Source organism: Solanum pennellii, chromosome 2 (assembly GCF_001406875.1).
Source record: "Solanum pennellii chromosome 2, SPENNV200".
Taxonomy (NCBI): Eukaryota; Viridiplantae; Streptophyta; class Magnoliopsida; order Solanales; family Solanaceae; genus Solanum; species Solanum pennellii.
Window position 1 is genome coordinate 38,274,531 of NC_028638.1, and position 22,090 is coordinate 38,296,620.

General features: G+C 28.9%; 2 protein-coding genes across 2 annotated transcripts; one reads left to right on the top strand and one right to left on the bottom strand.

Moving 5' to 3' along the window:
• Positions 1-16,127: 16,127 nt before the first annotated feature.
• Positions 16,128-18,939, top strand: LOC107009349 (probable serine/threonine-protein kinase PBL7). The gene is made up of 6 exons (XM_015208665.2): positions 16,128-16,798; positions 16,880-17,137; positions 17,226-17,398; positions 17,567-17,646; positions 17,757-17,904; positions 18,296-18,939. Exons 1-6 carry the CDS (start codon positions 16,243-16,245, stop codon positions 18,635-18,637), a joined length of 1,557 nt encoding a protein of 518 aa, XP_015064151.1. The 5' UTR covers positions 16,128-16,242; the 3' UTR covers positions 18,638-18,939.
• Positions 18,940-19,319: 380 nt separating this feature from the next.
• On the bottom strand, positions 19,320-19,914 carry LOC107010783 (polcalcin Nic t 2). Its single transcript, XM_015210061.2, has one exon. It carries the CDS (start codon positions 19,828-19,830, stop codon positions 19,570-19,572), a length of 261 nt encoding a protein of 86 aa, XP_015065547.1. The 5' UTR covers positions 19,831-19,914; the 3' UTR covers positions 19,320-19,569.
• Positions 19,915-22,090: the final 2,176 nt, after the last annotated feature.

The following is a 22,090-nucleotide window of genomic DNA, read 5'->3' on the forward strand; positions in this document are numbered from 1 at the left end:
TAGTAAGTTGAGTTATACATTTAATATAGTAATATAAATTGATAATCTAGAGGAGTTAAATTGTTTGACGAACCACGATATTAATTTTGGTGAATTAATTTGGTTTACATTTATATTTTGGCCATTATATCAAATTCAACTTTTCAAGAGATCTTTGGGATGCTATATATATATATATATATATATATATATATATATATACACACATTAGCATTAATTAGGGGAAGTGGCTTTAGCCATTAAGTGTTTCTGTTGTAAAATAATTGACTTAAAATAGGCCCCAAAATGAAGGAGACAAAATTTTAGTCATAACAAGCACTGCCGGCAAGTAGTATTAAGATGTTGTTGATGCTCAGTGATAGTGTTAATTATTAAGGACATTATTTCTAATGGATTAGTATAGTTAAGTTAAGTTTTTCAACTTGGTTCATCATCCAAGGTAGGAATATGATTTCTCGTTGAATTATCTTTATTCTCATTACATCATTATTAGGTTTTGATATATTAAGACAGGTAATTAAATATTAGGTTTATTGTATTATATCAATACTATTAAAATTTTGATATTTGAAGAAATTGGGACTTAATCATAGACTTGAAATTTAGAAAATATGAAACTTGGTATATTGGTTGGTACAAGATTAGAAACTTGACTATAGATTCGTGCTCTATGATTTTGGAATGATTTCGGGATCTAGGCTAGATGTATATCAATATGGATTTCTACATAACGACTTACTTAAGAAACATGCATATGTGATAGATTGTGAACGTGTTGACTCTTTGCGAAAGGGAAGGACATGATCTTGAGGATTTATGACACATGTTCACCATTCGAGGTATGTTAAGACTTTTTAGACTTGTTGAAGGACGTTTTCTCAATTAAAGATAAAAAAATGAAATACCCAAAGGGGTAAGGGCGAAAGATGGGGGTCTCGTATCAATGGTGTGACGGGCATTGGTACGAGTACCAGAATTATAAAAGGGAAAGTTAGTACTATAGAATGTGGGTTATAGTTTGAGAATACCAAAGCATATGGGCATTAGCTCATATATTATTGACTTGAAATCCTTGTGTGAATTTGTTTTCTTTATTACACCCGTATAGTTGTGATAACTGGGGTGATTATGTATTATTCTGATATAAATTGATTGAGGTGCATCATCATCCCCCTTTATTGAAATAATGTTGTGTACATGCATTGACATGAGATTGAGTAAAAGTTGGGCACGTGGAGATCGTCCGTGCTGGGGATGGTGAGATGTTAAGATTATAATTTGGGCACGTGGAGACCGTCCGTGCGGAAATTGTTTGATTTTATGATAGTGCGTTGAGATCGTCCGCACAGACACGTGGAGATCGTCCGTGTCGGTATATGGACCTCGCGAGTCCCCCATGGGTCATGAACTCTCGATGTATTTCCGAGGAGTATCATGTATATACGGTTGAGAGAGTACTGGGTATTTTGAGACACATCATTTCATAGTATCATAGTGCATCGCATCTCATGACATCCTTCATTTTTTATGATTATGTGTTTTATTTGGTGGTTGAAAGTTACTTGATGTTTGATTACCTCTATTTGATGAAACTTGACTGGTAAGTGTAATATAGACTTCTATAATTAAAGAATTAATTTTTCATATATAAACTCCCGTCACTACTTCTTCGTTGTCGGTCAATGAGATATACTGAGTACACGTGATTTCGTACTCATACTACACTTGCTGCACTATTTTGTGGTGCAGATTTGATTTCAAATTTCGGGCACGTTCTTGGAGCTTGAATATGAGTTTGGAATGTCTTGGAGTTGTGGTGTGCTGTTTCTGATATTCTGCGGCCCACACCTTCAGTCTACCTCTATTTAGTAGGTTATTTTGTTATGCTGATAGGATAATTCTTATGTTTAGATTTTTATATTAGTTTGGAATTGTATCATATTGTAGAAGCTCTTGTACTTATGACACTAAATCTTGGGGTAGTTTTATTTATATTCCGCATTTATTTGAATATTTAGTATGTTAGATATTAGTTTGATATTATCTTTCTCACGTTTAAGTTGAATTGGTGATACTTGTTGGTTTGGCTTACCTATCGGTTGGGAACATAGGTGCCATCACGACCCGTGATTTTTGGGTCGTGACAAATTGGTATCAGAGCCCTAGGTTCATCGGTCTCACGAGTACAAGAGCTGAGTCTAGTAGAGTCTTGCGGACCGGTGCGGAGACGTCCGCTACTTATCTTCGAGAGGCTATTGGACTTTAGGAAAGTTTATTCATTCATTCTTTATCGTGCGTGTGTGGTTTGGTTTAAGGTCAAAAATTTCTTGGTTCATTCTCTCATCAATGGTGAGGAGACATTGTTCAAATTTGACCCTTGTGAAAGGGCATGACATTGCGTGGTTGAGAATATATGTCACATGGTTAGGAGAATATCTTGATAATGATTTCAATTCAAAAGAAGGAAATTAACAAGGTTGGAGATAGTAATAATGGTTTTTTTGAGGTATTATTTAGACAAGGATACTAAAATTTAATTAAAATTTATTAGGACAATTTTATGAATCGTGCTTACGATTAGTGAATAATTTAGTAAGGAAAATTATATTGTTGATTTCTTAAAGAGAAGTATAAGGTTTGGAAGATTCATTTGATCAAATAAGAGTTTAGTGATTATGGTAAGGCTAGAGGAGAGATGTTGAGAAAGGATAGAGATATAAAATGTGATCACTTCTCATGACTCTTGAGAGGGTAAGACTTGTATGAATTTTTTTTTATCCTTTAGAGTGAAGGTATACTGAAGATAAATTGAATAGTTCAAGTTCAATGACACTATGACCATGTTGTTGTTTATATTATGGAAGTCACAAGGTTGGTTAAGTCTAATACATCAAAAGATTCTTTAGTTAAGGAATTTTGGAATGAATAGTTGTATGAAGCTGCATGAGGACACCTATAGAGATGTATGCATAGTAGTTATGCGTTGCCAAATAGATCATAGACCAATATAGCAGTGACTAAAAATATTACCTTCATAAATAACTAATTATATTGGGATAATCAAGGTGGTTCAAAGTATCATTCGATACGCTCGTAGTTGACTATAGTTTCATTTTGAGTGTAAGTACATACCTTATTTTGATTTGAATATGTTTTGAAGCTCTTCTTCTATGTTTGCACATATTCTAAATCGGTAGATGATTCTTAGTGGTAGATCGATCGCATCGATCTTATGTTAACTTGATAGTACATGACATGTGGACAAACTTAGTTCTGTTAGATATAAATTGAATTTCTCCATATCATGCATTTTCAGACTATTAGGCCAAGGTAATTACCTAATTATTATTTTTAAGTATTCCTAAGATGAAGTAGCGGGAAACTCCAGTACTTATCCAAGAAGGATATCTCCGACTGTGAAGTCTCATCTAGTAAAAAGATAAAGCCATGTATCAAGTATTAGACTTATGTATGTGATACTAGTGCCAATAATTCTCTTTTAGAATCGGTTCTAGTGATAAAAGAGTTCTTAAACATGCTTCAACTTATGGTGATATTGAATTTAGAATTGGCGTAGAGTTGGAAAATTGACTTATTTCTATCGTTTCTTATCGGGATGCTCCCGCGAAATTGAAATACCAGTAACAAGATAGGTTGAGCAAGAAAATTTGTTAGTTCAAGTATAGTGAAATCAACATTTTTTTTTTGTATGGTGAAACTAAAAGATAGCGTAGTAAATTTCTTTCTAAATGTTCCAAGCTTTTCATTTAAATTTAGTAGTTGAAATATTTAGAATTTTAATTTAAATTATTTAATTTCCTTATAGTAACAATATTTTCTTTATATAATAAGATCTAAGCTATTGAATAAGAAAACATGTAAGTAAAATCAAACTCATAATTATCAATATAAATAAATATTACCATCTAGTGTTATGATTATAACAATGCTAGATTTGCTAATCAATGGTTCTAATATAAGGGAATATTGGTAAGGATATTCTTTTCTAAATAATTTGAATTGGATACCACAATAACTTTGATAATATATAGTAGTATATTCCTGTTGTGCGGAAGATCGTTGGCGTTATTTGAGGATTGTCCTTTAAAATTTAAAGAAGATTAAGATATATGAAAAAAATTGAAGTATGATTTTTTGGTTAGTTTGGTGACATATTTGGAACATACAGTGTTAAAGGAAGGGTTTATGGTTAATTACGAGTTCGAAATTGGGTCAGACCTACTATAGTTACAATATTTATAGTTCTTAAGCTTTGTTGGTTATTATCGATGATGTTCTCGTTCATTGCATCTATATTGACTCGATTGACTTAAAAATAAGTGACAGTGAGCTTCCTAATGCTTAAGACCAGAGTTGAGAGAGGATTTTATCGTATATTAAGATACTTTTTGGATTGAGATTGGTTGGGTATTACTGTAGAAGGAGAATACGATAGTGTATGTTTAAGGTTATGAGGGCTCATGAAAAAAAAAACTATACTACCCATTACTTAGAGTTGGCGATTATAGTGTTTGTACTAAAAATTTGAAGACATTACTTAAGGTGTGCATTGTGAGGTGTCTAAGGGCCATTGTGGTCTCCAATACATGTTCAACTATAGAAATCTCAATTTGAGATAACTAAGATGGTTAGAGTTTCTTAAGGATTATGGAATGACTATCCTTTAACATTGGTGCAAAGATTTATAGAAAATGTGTTAAGTCGAAATGTGGTAGGTACGAATAGTCTAGATTTATTGTAGGTGAGAAAGATTCTTTGACTATGAATGACCCGAACTTATTTGATAACTTTATGAAACTTGATATTTTAAAATTTGGTAGGGAGTTAACTTACATAAAAGTGAGATCGTTCTAATTGAAACAGATTGTAGCTCAACGGTTCGAAGGTGTAAATTTACCCAAGATTTGAGAAACGGTGATACAAGATGAAGCCAATTAGGAGACGATTATTTATGGTAAGATAGTTTTGAGACTAAATTATTGTATTTGTATTTCTCGAATAGGTGATTTGATTAGACTAATCATGTAGTAGGTTCTTAGTTTGAGGTACTCTATTCATTCGAGGGCTACTAAGATGTATCATAACTTAAAGAAAAATTATTGATGGTACATATGAAGATGAATGTACTATATTTCATATATTGGTATTCGAATTGAAAACAAATGAAAAAGTTCACCAAATTTTGGAGTGTGACTCATAGGATATTCATATCTGTGTGGAAGTGAGAGCATATTGCTACGGACATTGTAGTAGGATTACTACATGCTTTGGGTAAGTTTGAAGGTATCTGGATTATCGTGGATAGACTGGAAAAAAAAACATGTACGTACATCTTATACTAATTTAAACTGCTTATAATTTTGAAAAGTTAGCCGTGATCTATATAAGGGAGATAATTCGCTTGCATAGATGCACATCACTATTACTTCAAACTGAGACACACAATTTACATTTCATTTTTTTGGTTCATTTAGGTGATGTTGGATACTCGATGAAATTTTAGTGTCAGTTTTTTTTTTCTCCTTAGCGGAGTTTGGATACAACAAGGGTTGGTTATGATTCGACATTGAAATGACACCATTTGAGACTCTGTATAGTAGAAGATGTTGATAATTTATTAGTTGGTTTGATGCATATGAGGTTAGGCCATGAGATACAAATCTATCGAAAGAGTCCTTGGATAGAGTCCAGTAAATTTAACATAGGTTTCTCATAGCTCAAAAGAGGCAAAAAGAGTCATACGGAACGTTTGTGATTTAGAGTTCATAATTGGAGAACATATTTTGTTGAAGGTTTCACTCATGAAGTGTTTGAAGAGATTCGAAAACAAGGAAAGTTGAACCTGAGTTATATTGTTCCTTTTTATTCTTGAGCTTAACAGTGAGATTAGCTTACAAATTGGCTTGCCACCTGACTTATCGGGTGTTCTCCTTGTGTTTAATGTTTTGATATTGAAAAAGTATCAGAAGATTGGTGCTCATGTGATTCAATGAGATTAGGTGTTACGTGATAGGAATTTGACTTTTAAGGAGGGACCAACAACCATCTTAGATAGATAAATGTGGAAATTGAGGTCAAGGAAAATTGCTTTAGTAAAAGTTCAATGGAACAATTGTGTGATTGAGAAAGCTACTTGAGAAATGGGGTCAACCATGTAGATCAAATATTTGTAACTTTTTTGAGCGTTTATAAACTTTCTATTCTTTTACCGTTCGAGGACGAACGTTTGTTTTAGTGGTAGATGATGTAACGACCTGCTATGTCATTTTGAGCACTAGACGTCCTCTTTTCGTAAAAGAGTCCTTCCATAAAATGTTAAATAGAAATTTTGAATTATTCGTTTAACTATGGTTATTAATCTGACATGAATTTGTTAAATAGTTAATTTATTGATAGATAGTAAATGGGCCAAATCTGAAAATAATTTAAAACCCTTATTTGGCCCAGGTGTAAAATTAAATAAAATAAAATTAAATTAACCAAAACAGATATATTTAGTCTTATTTTCTTCTTTGCTTCTAACGCAAATCCATTGCCGCTGAAATTTTTGAAGAAAAGTCGAACTCAACATCGACAACAATTAAAAAAAAAAAATTCTTCAGGTAAAGTGGTTCAACCTTTTGTCTTACTAGAATAAATCCTTAATAGTAGATATACGTTAATTTACTATTATTTTAAAGGAAAAACTTGTTGGGTGTTGTTGGAAATTGTCGGTTTTATGGAAATTCTTTAGAATCAGACAATTGGTACTGACTTAATATTGAGTAGAGGTTCTCTATTATTTTTTTGGTTAGTAAGTTGAGTTATACATTTAATATAGTAATATAAATTGATAATCTAGAGGAGTTAAATTGTTTGACGAACCACGATATTAATTTTGGTGAATTAATTTGGTTTACATTTATATTTTGGCCATTATATCAAATTCAACTTTTCAAGAGATCTTTGGGATGCTATATATATATATATATATATATATATATATATATACACACACATTAGCATTAATTAGGGGAAGTGGCTTTAGCCATTAAGTGTTTCTGTTGTAAAATAATTGACTTAAAATAGGCCCCAAAATGAAGGAGACAAAATTTTAGTCATAACAAGCACTGCCGGCAAGTAGTATTAAGATGTTGTTGATGCTCAGTGATAGTGTTAATTATTAAGGACATTATTTCTAATGGATTAGTATAGTTAAGTTAAGTTTTTCAACTTGGTTCATCATCCAAGGTAGGAATATGATTTCTCGTTGAATTATCTTTATTCTCATTACATCATTATTAGGTTTTGATATATTAAGACAGGTAATTAAATATTAGGTTTATTGTATTATATCAATACTATTAAAATTTTGATATTTGAAGAAATTGGGACTTAATCATAGACTTGAAATTTAGAAAATATGAAACTTGGTATATTGGTTGGTACAAGATTAGAAACTTGACTATAGATTCGTGCTCTATGATTTTGGAATGATTTCGGGATCTAGGCTAGATGTATATCAATATGGATTTCTACATAACGACTTACTTAAGAAACATGCATATGTGATAGATTGTGAACGTGTTGACTCTTTGCGAAAGGGAAGGACATGATCTTGAGGATTTATGACACATGTTCACCATTCGAGGTATGTTAAGACTTTTTAGACTTGTTGAAGGACGTTTTCTCAATTAAAGATAAAAAAATGAAATACCCAAAGGGGTAAGGGCGAAAGATGGGGGTCTCGTATCAATGGTGTGACGGGCATTGGTACGAGTACCAGAATTATAAAAGGGAAAGTTAGTACTATAGAATGTGGGTTATAGTTTGAGAATACCAAAGCATATGGGCATTAGCTCATATATTATTGACTTGAAATCCTTGTGTGAATTTGTTTTCTTTATTACACCCGTATAGTTGTGATAACTGGGGTGATTATGTATTATTCTGATATAAATTGATTGAGGTGCATCATCATCCCCCTTTATTGAAATAATGTTGTGTACATGCATTGACATGAGATTGAGTAAAAGTTGGGCACGTGGAGATCGTCCGTGCTGGGGATGGTGAGATGTTAAGATTATAATTTGGGCACGTGGAGACCGTCCGTGCGGAAATTGTTTGATTTTATGATAGTGCGTTGAGATCGTCCGCACAGACACGTGGAGATCGTCCGTGTCGGTATATGGACCTCGCGAGTCCCCCATGGGTCATGAACTCTCGATGTATTTCCGAGGAGTATCATGTATATACGGTTGAGAGAGTACTGGGTATTCTGAGACACATCATTTCATAGTATCATAGTGCATCGCATCTCATGACATCCTTCATTTTTTATGATTATGTGTTTTATTTGGTGGTTGAAAGTTACTTGATGTTTGATTACCTCTATTTGATGAAACTTGACTGGTAAGTGTAATATAGACTTCTATAATTAAAGAATTAATTTTTCATATATAAACTCCCGTCACTACTTCTTCGTTGTCGGTCAATGAGATATACTGAGTACACGTGATTTCGTACTCATACTACACTTGCTGCACTATTTTGTGGTGCAGATTTGATTTCAAATTTCGGGCACGTTCTTGGAGCTTGAATATGAGTTTGGAATGTCTTGGAGTTGTGGTGTGCTGTTTCTGATATTCTGCGGCCCACACCTTCAGTCTACCTCTATTTAGTAGGTTATTTTGTTATGCTGATAGGATAATTCTTATGTTTAGATTTTTATATTAGTTTGGAATTGTATCATATTGTAGAAGCTCTTGTACTTATGACACTAAATCTTGGGGTAGTTTTATTTATATTCCGCATTTATTTGAATATTTAGTATGTTAGATATTAGTTTGATATTATCTTTCTCACGTTTAAGTTGAATTGGTGATACTTGTTGGTTTGGCTTACCTATCGGTTGGGAACATAGGTGCCATCACGACCCGTGATTTTTGGGTCGTGACATTATAGTACTACCAAATAGTGTAAAATTGCACTTTCATTTCTATTAATGTCAATGTATATACAATTGTTGAGTACAAGCTACATAAATTTAAGTCACAATTTTTAATATTTTTCTACCTTAAATTATTTTAATTTATTCTCCGTCTCTCAATATAGATACTTGACCATCCCAAATTGGATGTATAATAGGGTTAATGTGTACTTAATCTGTTATGAAAGACGAAAAAAGAAGATGATTAATTAATACTCCCTTCGTTAATTTTTATTTGTCAACTTATACTATTTTCGATGTTCAATAATACTTATTCAATTTATAAAGCCAATAGATAATCTACAATTTTGTATTTATGTAGAGAGAGAGGGAAAACTTTTTTATTAATTACTACGCATTTTTAAATGTTTAGAAAACTTATATTCCCTCTATTTTATATTAATTGAATTTATGATGTAATGCACACTTATTAAAAAAAAAGAACTTTCCAATAAACTCCCTCTAAATGTGTTATCCTTCAACAAAATCAATATTATATGTGCTTTATAAATTATTTTCTAAAATATAAATTAAAATGCTATTAAAAATATATTATATGCCTAATGGAAAAAAATATTATTAAGGTAAATAATAGATATTTTCTTAATATAACATATCTATTAGGTAAGTTTCCAGATTAATATCCCAAACCAAAACCAAACAGAACTCTGAGAGAGATAAATCCTAATTTAATTATTACTCGGATTACACAAGTTTTCCCTCTCTCTCTATACATAAAAAATTAGTGTACTTAGCCGCGCGATTATGAAAAGGATTAAAATAAAATTACATATTAATATCAATAATTACTTTAATAAAAAGAATTTTTTGTTAATCACATAATTTTATAGAAGAGAAACTATGAAAAATATTTAGATTAAATATGAAATTTATTAAGAAATCAATATATGTGAACTTTGAAAAGTTAAATATTAAAAATAAATTTTATAGAGAAAAAGGGAAGGTAATAAGAATTGGGTAATATTAGAACTACTTAAATGTAAACCTGTGATCATTTTTTTCTTTTTTATTTGAGATTTTCTTAGTATAATTTACATATATTTATGTAAACTTGAAATATAATCGTTCTTTTATGCTTTTTTGTAATTTTATAAATTATATTCTTAGTATAATCTTTTGGCAATATATAACTCGAATTGCTATTAATAGTTAGTATTCATGATCATATAATTAGCCAACACTATTATAAATCATTATCAATAATTACTATTACTTGTCCTCGTCATGACCCAATCATCACATGTTTTAATTATTTTTATTGTACAATATTATATTAATTTAATATTTGTATTAGTAACTTTTTAATAATTAAATTTTAAATAAAGAAAAGTTTAAAAATCTTAATTAGTTAAATTTCATACTTATTATTATAATTATTATACTTATTATCATTATACTTAGGTTTAGATATCCAATTATTTTTGAGACAACTTATATTGGGAAAAAATGTAAAATTTAAAAATAACATTAAGAAAACAAAAGAGAGAATTAACTACGAAAAAAAGATTTAAGAAAATGACACATACAAAATTCCTATTTCTTTTAATTTTGTTTGGCTTAAACACAAAATATTAAAAAATATATTTCACATTTTAAATAAGTATTACATTTAACATAATAAATTTCTAAGAATAAAAAGTCACAGTAATTAAGAGGATTAATAATATGATTTTGAACTTTTGTAACATAATAAGAGTAATATTTGGACATTATTACACTAATAAAGAACATTAATTATAGAAAATGAAAAGACAAACAAATTAGAGATACTGAGACAAATATTTTATTATAAGTAAATAAAAAGGTAGAAACCAACTAAATTTTTAAAATTATAAATTAATCGTAATTCTGAAAGAACTTTAGACCTCCAGAAAAATAACAAAGATGAAAATATAAAGACTTATTAATAAACAACTTGGAATCTTCTAAGAAAAACAACAAAAATGAAAAAGTTAAGAATTGCAATTTTATATATTAATAAATAATTTATTTTTAATAAAATCATGTGTATTTTTAAAATTATAAATTAACTTTACATTTTTATGTTCTATCATTTTTGTTAATAAAAATTGTTTCACCAGATTATGAAAGTATATGTACGTATTTCTTTAAGTAGCATATAGATATTCATTTACTCATTTTCTACTTCTATATTTTAAATTATTATAAGCCACAAACACAATAAACTAATATTATCAATAAAAAAGTGAAAGATGAATTTACCTAAACAAATAATTATTTTTGAAGAGCGTTATCATTATATGTAGTTAAATTATCTAAAAATCATATAGAGGTCTAAGGAGAATAAATTAGATGTAAGGAGAATAAATTAGATGTTTTTCTTAAAACAACTCGGAATTTTCATCTTCATGAATATAAACAAATAATATTAAATGTATGATTCAACAAAGAAAGAGTTGTTATTATATTAGACATATCAAATTATTTTTCCTTGTAAACTCAAATTATGCAAGAATATCTAACCATTTTCATTATAGATATATCTCCTATAATCGGCAAATCTGATTAAATAAGTTAAAAAATTATCTACCAAAAGAAGAAAAAGATAAAAATAAGGAGAAAATTACATTTAAACACATATAATCATTTTTAACAAAACATAAATAATTCAAAAGGAAATAATATAATAGAAACATTACTTCTTAATAACCCAAAAAAATAATGAATAATCACTATATAGCTCAAAATACATTAATCTCCATCTCTGAATATTTTCATTTCATCCTATATACAGGAGTCAAGAAAAATAATAACAAATAAATTATTAGTCTTAAAATGAATCTCAAGGTTAACAAAATAAAATATTATATCTCATAAAGAATAAGTGAAAATTACATTAATTCATAAATTTTCCTACATAATCATTTTTGACAAATAATCAATATATATAACTCAAAATCCACTAATCTTCATCGCTTGATGTTATTATTTCATCCTATATATCTGAGTCAAGAAAAATAATAACAAATACATTATTAGTCATAAAATAAATCTCAAAGATAACAAAACAAAATAATTTATCTAGAAGAAATAAAAATATGATAACATATTAGTCTTACTTGCTAATTAAAAGTAATATATGAAATAATATTTGAAAAAATAATGCACCTCAAAGCTTACAAATATTGTAACATTTCTTCCACTAATTCTCTATCCAAAGATGACTACAAAATAACACACAATTTTAGTGTGATTTTATAGTATTAATGTAACTTTTCACATTAAATAATTAGAAGTTATGAATATGAAAGGTTTAAGAGGTTATGAATTTGAAAGGTTTAAGGATTATGAATATTATTAATACTAATTTAAGTATAGAATTTATATAATTAAAGAGGTATAAGTTTATAAGAAAAAAATAATTAAAAAAAATAAGAAAAATGTCAAGTAAAAAAAGAAAAATAAGAAAAAATGAATGGAGGTCATAAAGAGGTGCCAAATCACCTCCTCTATGATCCTCATTTATATATGTATATATAAAGATTGTCGTCTTTCGTGTTTCCTTGGTTCACCACCTTTTAAGCAATAAAAACATTTAAAAAGTTTTTATCAAATACCTACAAAAAGTATAAGTGATATATTTTCCAAGCTTCTAGTAGTAAGACTTGGATCTATCGGTAAATCTTACTACGTTGAAAATAAATATCAAAAAAAATTTAAAATGATGGAGAAATAGTTTAAAAGATCTGATTAAATAACTTCATCCTAACCATATCATTGATAATAATGCATGATGATTACATCGTAGTTAGAGAAGAGGACAACTTAACTAAGTAGGACTTTATAAAATTTAAATTCCATCACGAAACTATAATAGTACGTGCACTCTTTATGTTGGGATTAAAAAATGATTTATACCTAATTTCCCTCATATAAAATAATAAAAAATTATTCATTGCATTATTTGCCACTAAAATGAAACTACATCAATTGTTTTATATTATTCGACGAAAATCAGATCTAATCTTTTGGGTGAGAACGATTTTGTCGCACGTGCGACGGTCCAGATCATTATAATCCAATTAATTCCTACTCCTACTATTCATAATTCAAAAAGTGAGAATTTAAATAATTTATTTTAAAAAAAGGAGAGGCTAACTATATTTTTGATGAGTTTGGGAAAAAGTTAGCAACGCAATGAAGTAGTGGTATTTTAGAACTTGAAAAAGTAACTTTCTAGCCTTTTAAAAATAATTTGAAATAAGTTTTATTTTTAATATAAGAGAAACGGTGAATCGTTTATCAACACAGGTTAAATTGGTAATAAACCCTATTATTAGTAAATGATTGGTTGGTCATTTCATTGGTAACTTGTTAAAAAATTATACTCTATTTTTTCTGTCATATTTTACTAATCAATATATACTCTGTTGGTAATATAAATGTATATTTTAGTAATATTTCTGTTGGTAATTCATTAATAGGAATTTGCTAATTTAGGTGTCATTATTTCACATTATATTCATCAACCAAAATATTTAATTATTAAAATTCATTGCTAATTCTTTTAAAAAAAATGGTTACAAATTTGCTAATAACATGTTGCTTATAATATAGTACTATGAATTGAAGTTGTTACTTACTAGTAAAACTCGTTGATAATTCAGGATTTCTTTTAATATTTGGAACTTTGAAGCACAATTGTAATCTGAAAAATATTTGTTACTTTTAAACAAGATATTAAAATAATGGTTAGAAATATATTTGTTGAGATATTAAATTCTATATAGTGAATTATCACAACTTGAACATTTTCTTAAAATTATCTAAACAATTTGTAATTCGAAAAATATTTGTTATCTTTAAAATTATCTAAAATAAGTTGTAATCTGATATGTGTTTGTTACTTCTAAAATTATCTAAACAATTTATATATAACGTGTATTTGTTTCTTTTAAAACAATATAAAGAGAAATCTCATATTGGTTTATTAGATTTGATTTGCTTGACAATTTGAATCAAAACTCTCTAGTCATCTTAATATAAAGCTGAATGACAAGACCATTTATATAAATATCTCATTTTTAGCTTTTTATCTATGATTTATTTTTATTTTTAAAGATCGGATGAATATAATTATAATTAAAAAGTTACTTCATAATTAATACCAGCCTCTAATATTTATTAATATATTTTTTCAATCTTCAAGATAATATTCAATTATTATCTAATATTTGAATAAATTAAAATTTTTAGATCAAAATTAAATTTTCTCATAAAGTTTTAAAGTTAGTTAAAAATGATTTTTACATCATGAGCTAAAAGATTCATAAAAGACAAAGATAAAACCATTTAGGTAAAGAATGGTAGTTGAAGAATGACTAGGACACAAAACTACATTTTATGAATCCTAATTAATTAGTGCTTATTAATAAATACTTTGATATTCTCTTTCAACTTCCAATTTTCCCCTATCAAGCTGGTTAATTAAATATGTTCACACTCAAGTTAATCTTTTCTTCATCCATTTCATTTATCCATTATACATACATCAATTAAGATTAGATGATACTCATATTAATCACAATTCCTTAAAAACATGCATAGTTCAAAATGGGCAAATAAAATGAATAAATGTAATAATAACCTTTTTAAGAAATTAATCAATAAGTCAATTCTTAATTAATCATATATATCAAATTTAATAAAAAAAAATACTCCCTGCTTATAAGAGAAAAATGATTTTCCCTTCTACTAAAAACACTTATAATATAAAGCAAAGAAATAATAATAGTAAGAAGCATGATTGGGTGGATAAATTTTACCGTACTTAATTAAATATCTTGAATTTAAGGTTTAGAACAATATTGAAAATATAAATTCACTATAGAGTGCATTTTCCTTTCAATAAACCTATTTACATGAATTTAAATTAATCAGATGAATGAATTTTGAATTGATCTTCCATAATATTGACTAGAGAGTATGAAACTATCAAAAGAAAAAAAAAAGGATTTCCAAAAGACAGAAGCATCCCATTTTTGTATGATTTAATAAAGTATAACACATGTTAATTAATTAAAGTTTGAATCAAAAAATAAATTATAAATTTAAACACATAACATGCATATATTAGATTGGTGCAAACATCTTGCGAATAAGTTTCAACTTTTCTTTTTTTTTTAAAAAAGATTGTGTCCAAAGCCCCAATATGAAGAATTCTTCTTCTTGTGGTTAAAGCTTGTCTTATTTTTGGTGAGGTAACATCTCACTTTCTTCCTCTTTCCATTGTCTCTTCCATTCTTGTTATTTCTCCAAAACTGAAATTGGGGTGTATACATCATGCACCTGTGGAATTATTGTATTATAAAATGTGTTTTTAAATTAAGGTTCGACACATCATAAATTGATTTATATCAAGTGTTGTTGGTAAAAAGAAAATAATTTGTCATACAACTCTTGATTGTATTAATGACAAATTTTGGTATTATTTCATTATCTTACTATAGTTTATAATTTACATCTATTAGGAAAAAAAATGTTAAAGACATAAATTAAATCAAATATCACTATTCACTTTTATCTTTTTAATTATTATCAAATTATTTTTCAAAATAGAAATAATTTAAGATGAAATTATAAATATGAGCATTAAGCTTTTGAAACTTATAGAAAATATACTCTCTTCGTCCGGTATTATTTGTCATGTTGTGCTTTTCAAAAGTCAGTTTGATTAATTTTCAAGGTTAAATTAGATCATATTAATTCGATATTTTTCATAAAAAAATTAGATATTCTAAAACTATATGAAAAGTACTATAAATTGCAATTTTTTGCATATTAATATGATTAAGAAATACATCTTAAAATATTAGTCAAAATTTTTATAATTTAATTATAAAAATAGAAAACATAACAAACAATACCGGACTTAGATAACAAACAAAAATCGGAAAAGTTCAAATATTTATGTTTGATGTTTAATAATTTACTTATTTAAATATTAAAAAAAAATCAAATAATTAATTAATATTCTAAATTTATGTCTAGTCAAACGTGCCATATTAATTTTGGTAGAACAATTTATCATTTGCTACTTGAGTCAAACTAGTGATATTTTTGTTTATAAATTTAATCTCTTTTTCTTCTTATGGGGATTTAATTCTCTCCTCTCTTTCAAGCAAAGTTGTTCTCTCTCTCTTTCTCCGCCTTTATTTTATTCTCTGTTTTCTGTTGGTTTCTGTGTAGCTTTTTGAGATCCCTTAACAAAAATGGGGTATTCCCCAAGTAGTTGTACCGACTCTCACAACTCACACTCTTCAAACACTCAAAATTTAGCCATTGGCATTCACACTGATAATAACTATGAGCTAAACATGAAATCTTTGATTTACAAAATGATTTGGGATTTGGGGTTGGCTTGTATCATCCCTCCTCGACGTCGTCGAATTTCTGTTAAGAATCAGAATGATGATAAAAATGGCAAGATTTTGGAGCATAATAAAGCTTGGTTACTTGCTGAGGCGGGAGGGTGTGGTGGTCCAGAGTTGATTAATGCTGACCCATATTCAGTTCACTCTTCTTTCAGGTTTACTTTGTGTACTCAAGTTGAGGTTGAGTCGGTGAATGGGAATAATAACTCTTCTTCTTCTCCTGCTGCTACTGTTTTAATGGTGAATTTGGATAATGGGTTAACTGATCCTAAATCTCAAGAGGTGAAATGGAGGAAAGTTGAGTCATTAGAGAGGAATATTTCTCCTGTGGTTCATTCATTGATTAGGTTCAGTTACAGTGAAATTGTTTCTGCTACTAGAAATTTTTCTAAAGGTAATCTTCATTTTCATTGCCCCTTTTTTTTTTTTTTTTCAATTTGTGTTTTAGTTGATTTATGTTTCTTCAATTGGATAGGTAGAGTTTTGGGAAGAGGAGCGTTGAGCTATGTTTTTAGAGGAAGAGTCGGATTTTTGAGGACTACAGTGGCAATTAAGCGTTTAGATAGGGAGGATGAAGAGTCTCCAAAGGCTTTTTGTAGAGAATTGATGATTGCTAGCTCTCTTCATAACCCATATATTGTTCCTCTTGTGGGTTTTTGCATTGATCCAGAGGAGGGTTTGTTTCTGGTGTACAAATATGTATCTGGTGGAAGTTTAGAGCGGTATTTGCATGGTAAATAGTTGTTGCTTTCCTTTTCTTTTCGAAATTTGATTTTACAGTATTTCAGTGGGATTCAGATTTTGTCGATTGATTTTTACAGGGAAGAAGAAAGGAAGTAAAGGTGGTCCAGCACTTCCATGGTCTGCTAGGTATAAGGTGGCTGTAGGTATTGCAGAATCAATTGGGTATTTGCATAACGGGACAGAGCGATGTGTTGTTCATAGGGACATCAAGCCTTCGAACATTCTTCTTTCATCGAAGAAGACACCCAAGGTAGTGAAAGGGATAGGAATATCATTTGAAAACCACAATTAGGAAGTTGTCAATTTTAGGTGGATCTACTAGCCATTGGTGTCGGGCCCAACTTGTTAGCACCTCGACTATTTCATAGGTACAGAGAAACTCTCATATTTTTGGCTAATTGTTACTTGACCTTTGCAGTTGTGTGACTTTGGCTTAGCTACATGGACTCCTGCACCTTCAGTACCTTTCCTTTGTAAAACTGTTAAAGGAACATTTGGGTATGATTTCTTTATGGTGAACTCTTTAGCATAATAATGACTAAGATCCTGATGTAGCTTAACAATATGATTTTTCCCACACTTACAAGGTCTTAAAACTAAATTTGCAGATACTTAGCCCCAGAATATTTTCAACATGGTAAAGTTTCTGATAAAACTGATGTTTATGCTTTCGGAGTTGTACTGTTGGAGCTATTAACTGGACGGAAGCCAATTGAAGCGAAAAGAGGACCAGGAGAAGAGAACATGGTTTTGTGGGTAGGTGCTTACTTAAATATATGCCTAGTATTTGTATTCAATTTGGCCTTATTTTGATAGCTAAGTCAGTCTATCTCCGTCGCTCTCTATATGAATACACTACAGTCATTGGTAACTATTAATGCAATCTGAATTTGTCCAAACTCTGTTTCTCCCCAAGTTCTGGAATTGCAAGTCATAATCTCTTACTTAGTTACAGTCGTTTTGCTTGTTCTTGCAAACGTGAGTCTGGGTCGTCTGAAGGTGTTGAATCCAACTCACTGACGCTTAAGTTTTTGTAACATAACTTGGAAAAAGTTTGGCACTTCCCTTCAAAATTTAGAAGATGTTCAATAAAGCATAGTCAGCTTTCTATGCAGATACTGAAAATTTTGATGTTTCTCCTATTCAGGCAAAGCCACTATTGCAGCAAGATGTTCTTGAAAAGTTTCTTGATCCAAGACTTAAAATCCCGCGAAAGAATTTGCACCAAATATCTTGGATGATTCAAGCAGCAGCTGCATGTATACACAGTGAAGAATCTCGAAGGCCTGACATCGATGAAATCATTGACATGTTAAGAGGCAGAGAGTCCGATTCCATCTACACAAAGAAGGACATTTTGCCTGGTAATAGCTGTTTGATTGATTCTTACAACCACTCACAGCAGACTAGAAGTGAAATGAAGAGTCATTTAGCCTTGGCAATGCTAGGAGTTGCAGAATTTGACAACGATGACCTTTATCGTAGTTGAAACAAAAAGGGTAAATCTGAAGTCTTATCTCGATTCCATTGCCCCATTCAACTTGACAGGGAGCAAATTATAGCGCGCAACAACTGAAAAACTCTTGAACTTGTAGATATGAATTCTGTGTTTGTTTGTACATACTGGTTCCTTGTCCTCAACTCTTATAGGAAAATTATAACTGTTTCTGTTTTTCAAGATTAGAAAAGAAAGTTACAACGATGCTATCTAATCAGCCTACATTACATATGTAATTTTGTTTACTAGATGAATGAAAGAGTATATTGGTGGACAGTTCTTAACATTATTAATCCATAGTTGGTCACCAAATTGTATAAATTATACAATATGCAAAATTTGTTTATCCAAACCTTTTATCAAAATACAATCTTTCCGTTCAGAACTCACAATGTCTAAATCACGTAGATATGATCGTTACGTTGAAAGAATAATTAAAAAAAACATAGAATCTTGCCCATTTCATATCATATTCCCTCATGCCTATTATATACTCATCGTGCACAAATACATCTTTTCTTTATTAAAACAACAGAAGTTGATCGATCCAATTCACGTTAGGTAATTAAGAAAAATAAAATGGTTTCAGAAAATACAACCATTATGCCAACTCTCACATGGGACCCAAAAAATAAATCCAAATATAATGAGGAGGTACAGAAAATGAAAAACAAATTTAAAATGAAAAAAATATATAAAAATACATACACTACAATATGATGTAAGGAAAATGGAGGTTACAGTTTTAACTAACTTAAAAACGGTTTCTTTAACAAGAAAAAAATAATTAAAAAAATGGGACTGATATAGACTTTATCTTAAAGAATTTTCACACTATTACGTTGCGTAATAGATAATTACAACTAGAAATAATAATCAGAGCGCGGTTAGTGTATATAAGTTAAATGTATATCAAAATATAACTAGAAAATTTTAGCAACGTCTCTAATCAAGCCTCTGTTAGCTTTGGCAAATTCTGTAAACTCTTGAAAAGAAATGAAACCATCTTTATTAGTGTCAATTTCATCCATCATATACTTAACTTCTTCAGGAGTAACAGAACCTAAGGCTTGCAATGTCTCTCCAAGTTCTGTTGCAGAGATTTGTCCATCACCATTTTCATCAAAGCGCTTGAAGATTCGTTCGCGATCAGCTATGTCTTGTGGTTCATCAACCTCTCCCATTCTTTGACAATTTTTTTTAAAAATTTTTGACAAATATTTTCTAATTTGGCGATGTTTGTTCTTCTAATTTGTGATTAGTCTAATTTTTACTCACTTAGATCCAAGAAAATGACTTAATTTGAAGTTATAAAGGGGAAGATGTTTGTTAATGTATGGTTAACCTTATCATTAGGGAATGGGCTTTTTGTGGAGAAACTACGAAAGATCATCAACGGAAATAACCATAATCAAAGATCATTAACAGAAATAACAAATTCATAATTGAGATATTTGAGGGACCAATTAAATAAATTGTATCTGAAACCAAGGATTAGAAATTTTAAGTGGATCCATACGTGTTCAGCAATTATTATTACGATAAATTTTAGAAATCACATAGTTTTAATATGAAATTATAATATTCCCTCTTTAGTTTGTAAGTATATTAATCCCTTAAAAAGTAACACAAACTGGATACATTAACATGTATTTTGAATACATTAACATGTATTTCGAATACATTAAAAAGTATCTCGAATATATTATAACATAAATCAAATACATAATATGTAGCTCAGATACATTATAAAATAAATCAGATACATAATCTGTAACTCAGATATATTATAAAATAAATCGCATACATAATATGTAACTCAAATATATTAAATATTGGCTCGAATACATTAAAAAAATAATTTTTTTAGAATTTTTAGAAATAGAAGAGAATATTAAAAATAAAGAAAACATAAGACGTGTATTTAGTAATTTTTTCTTATTATAATTTGCTCCTTTGAGCTCTTTTCTATTTCCTAACGCTCTTTGTAGCTAGATGCAGGGGTGGGTATGCTTACTAAATATCGAACTATCAAAATTGAAAAATTCAGTATTTCATATTGATATCGTATTTTATATGAATTTTATAAGAGAGAAAAATGATAAATATATTTTGAATTATTATAAATGACATGTGTATATCTTTATCAATACCTTTATCATTCAAATTTTAAAGTGTATATATCTTTATATGAATGGTGGGACATGTGCATCAATCTCAACTGTCAATTTTGATACAAAAATGCAAATTAAAAAAATGAAATGGAAAACATACAAAAGCAAAAAATATATATCACTTAAAGGTGGATCGTGAAGCTTATTAGATACCAAAGTTTGAAAGAGAGATGTCCTAAATACTAGATGAGAATCTGCTTGGTTAAATGTCATTATACTATAATAACAATAAACGACTTAAAAAGTAAAATGTATCACTTAAATTGTAATAGAAGAAGCGAATATTAAAAATTTATTGTTATATTGAAACATAAAAGGGAGCACAAACCCCAAATGGAAAACCAAGTTGAATTTTGTGCATTCAAATTTGTTCAAATTCCCAATATTTGATTAGTAATTGTGGCAGCAAAACAATAGAGGGAGAACTTTTTTAATTAATTCATATCCATAACAAACACTTGAGCATTCTTTGTTCCACACAAATGCTTTAAAATGACACGTTGAACACTTCCTGTCTCACTAACTTCTCAACATATACATCATATAAAAAGTACCTACTTGGTATACCATTTTGGTTGATAATAGTTTAAACGAATTGGTCAAAAATATCCATGAACTACAAGAAAAAGTCTAAAAATATCTTTCTATTTTTGGGTTTAAAACTATCCTTTTATTCATTTTTTTAGTCTAAAATTACCTTTCAATCCACCTTTTTGCTCACTTATACCATTGCAACAAACAACACTTTTTTTTTAAAAAAAAAATATTCATTATGTGTCATTTTCTTGTTGAATGAAATAAAAATTCACCTCTATTAATTTTTTCCCATAATTTATCCAAATCAAAACAATATATCTTTTCAAGATCTAAAAATTATTTATTTAAAATCTAGTAATTTTATTTTCTATAGTTTTTTACCAAAAAAATATGTTTTAAATAAATAATTTTTTTGAAAATAATATTAGTCAATTTTAGGATTTGTATTAATATATTATGTCCCGGTAATTGTGGCATGACTAATATTTTTTTTAAAAATTAATCATCTAAAACAATTTTTTTTTTTGAAAAAAGCTATAAAAATAGATTTTACTAGATTTTAAAAAATATATTATTTGGATCTTGAAAAGATATATTGTTTTGATTTGGATAAATTATGGGGGGAAATGACACATAATAAATATTTTAAAAATACGAGAAGGTTGTTAGTTGCAAATGTATAAGTGAGCAAAAAGGTGGATGGAAGGGTAATTTTAGACCAAAATATATGAGT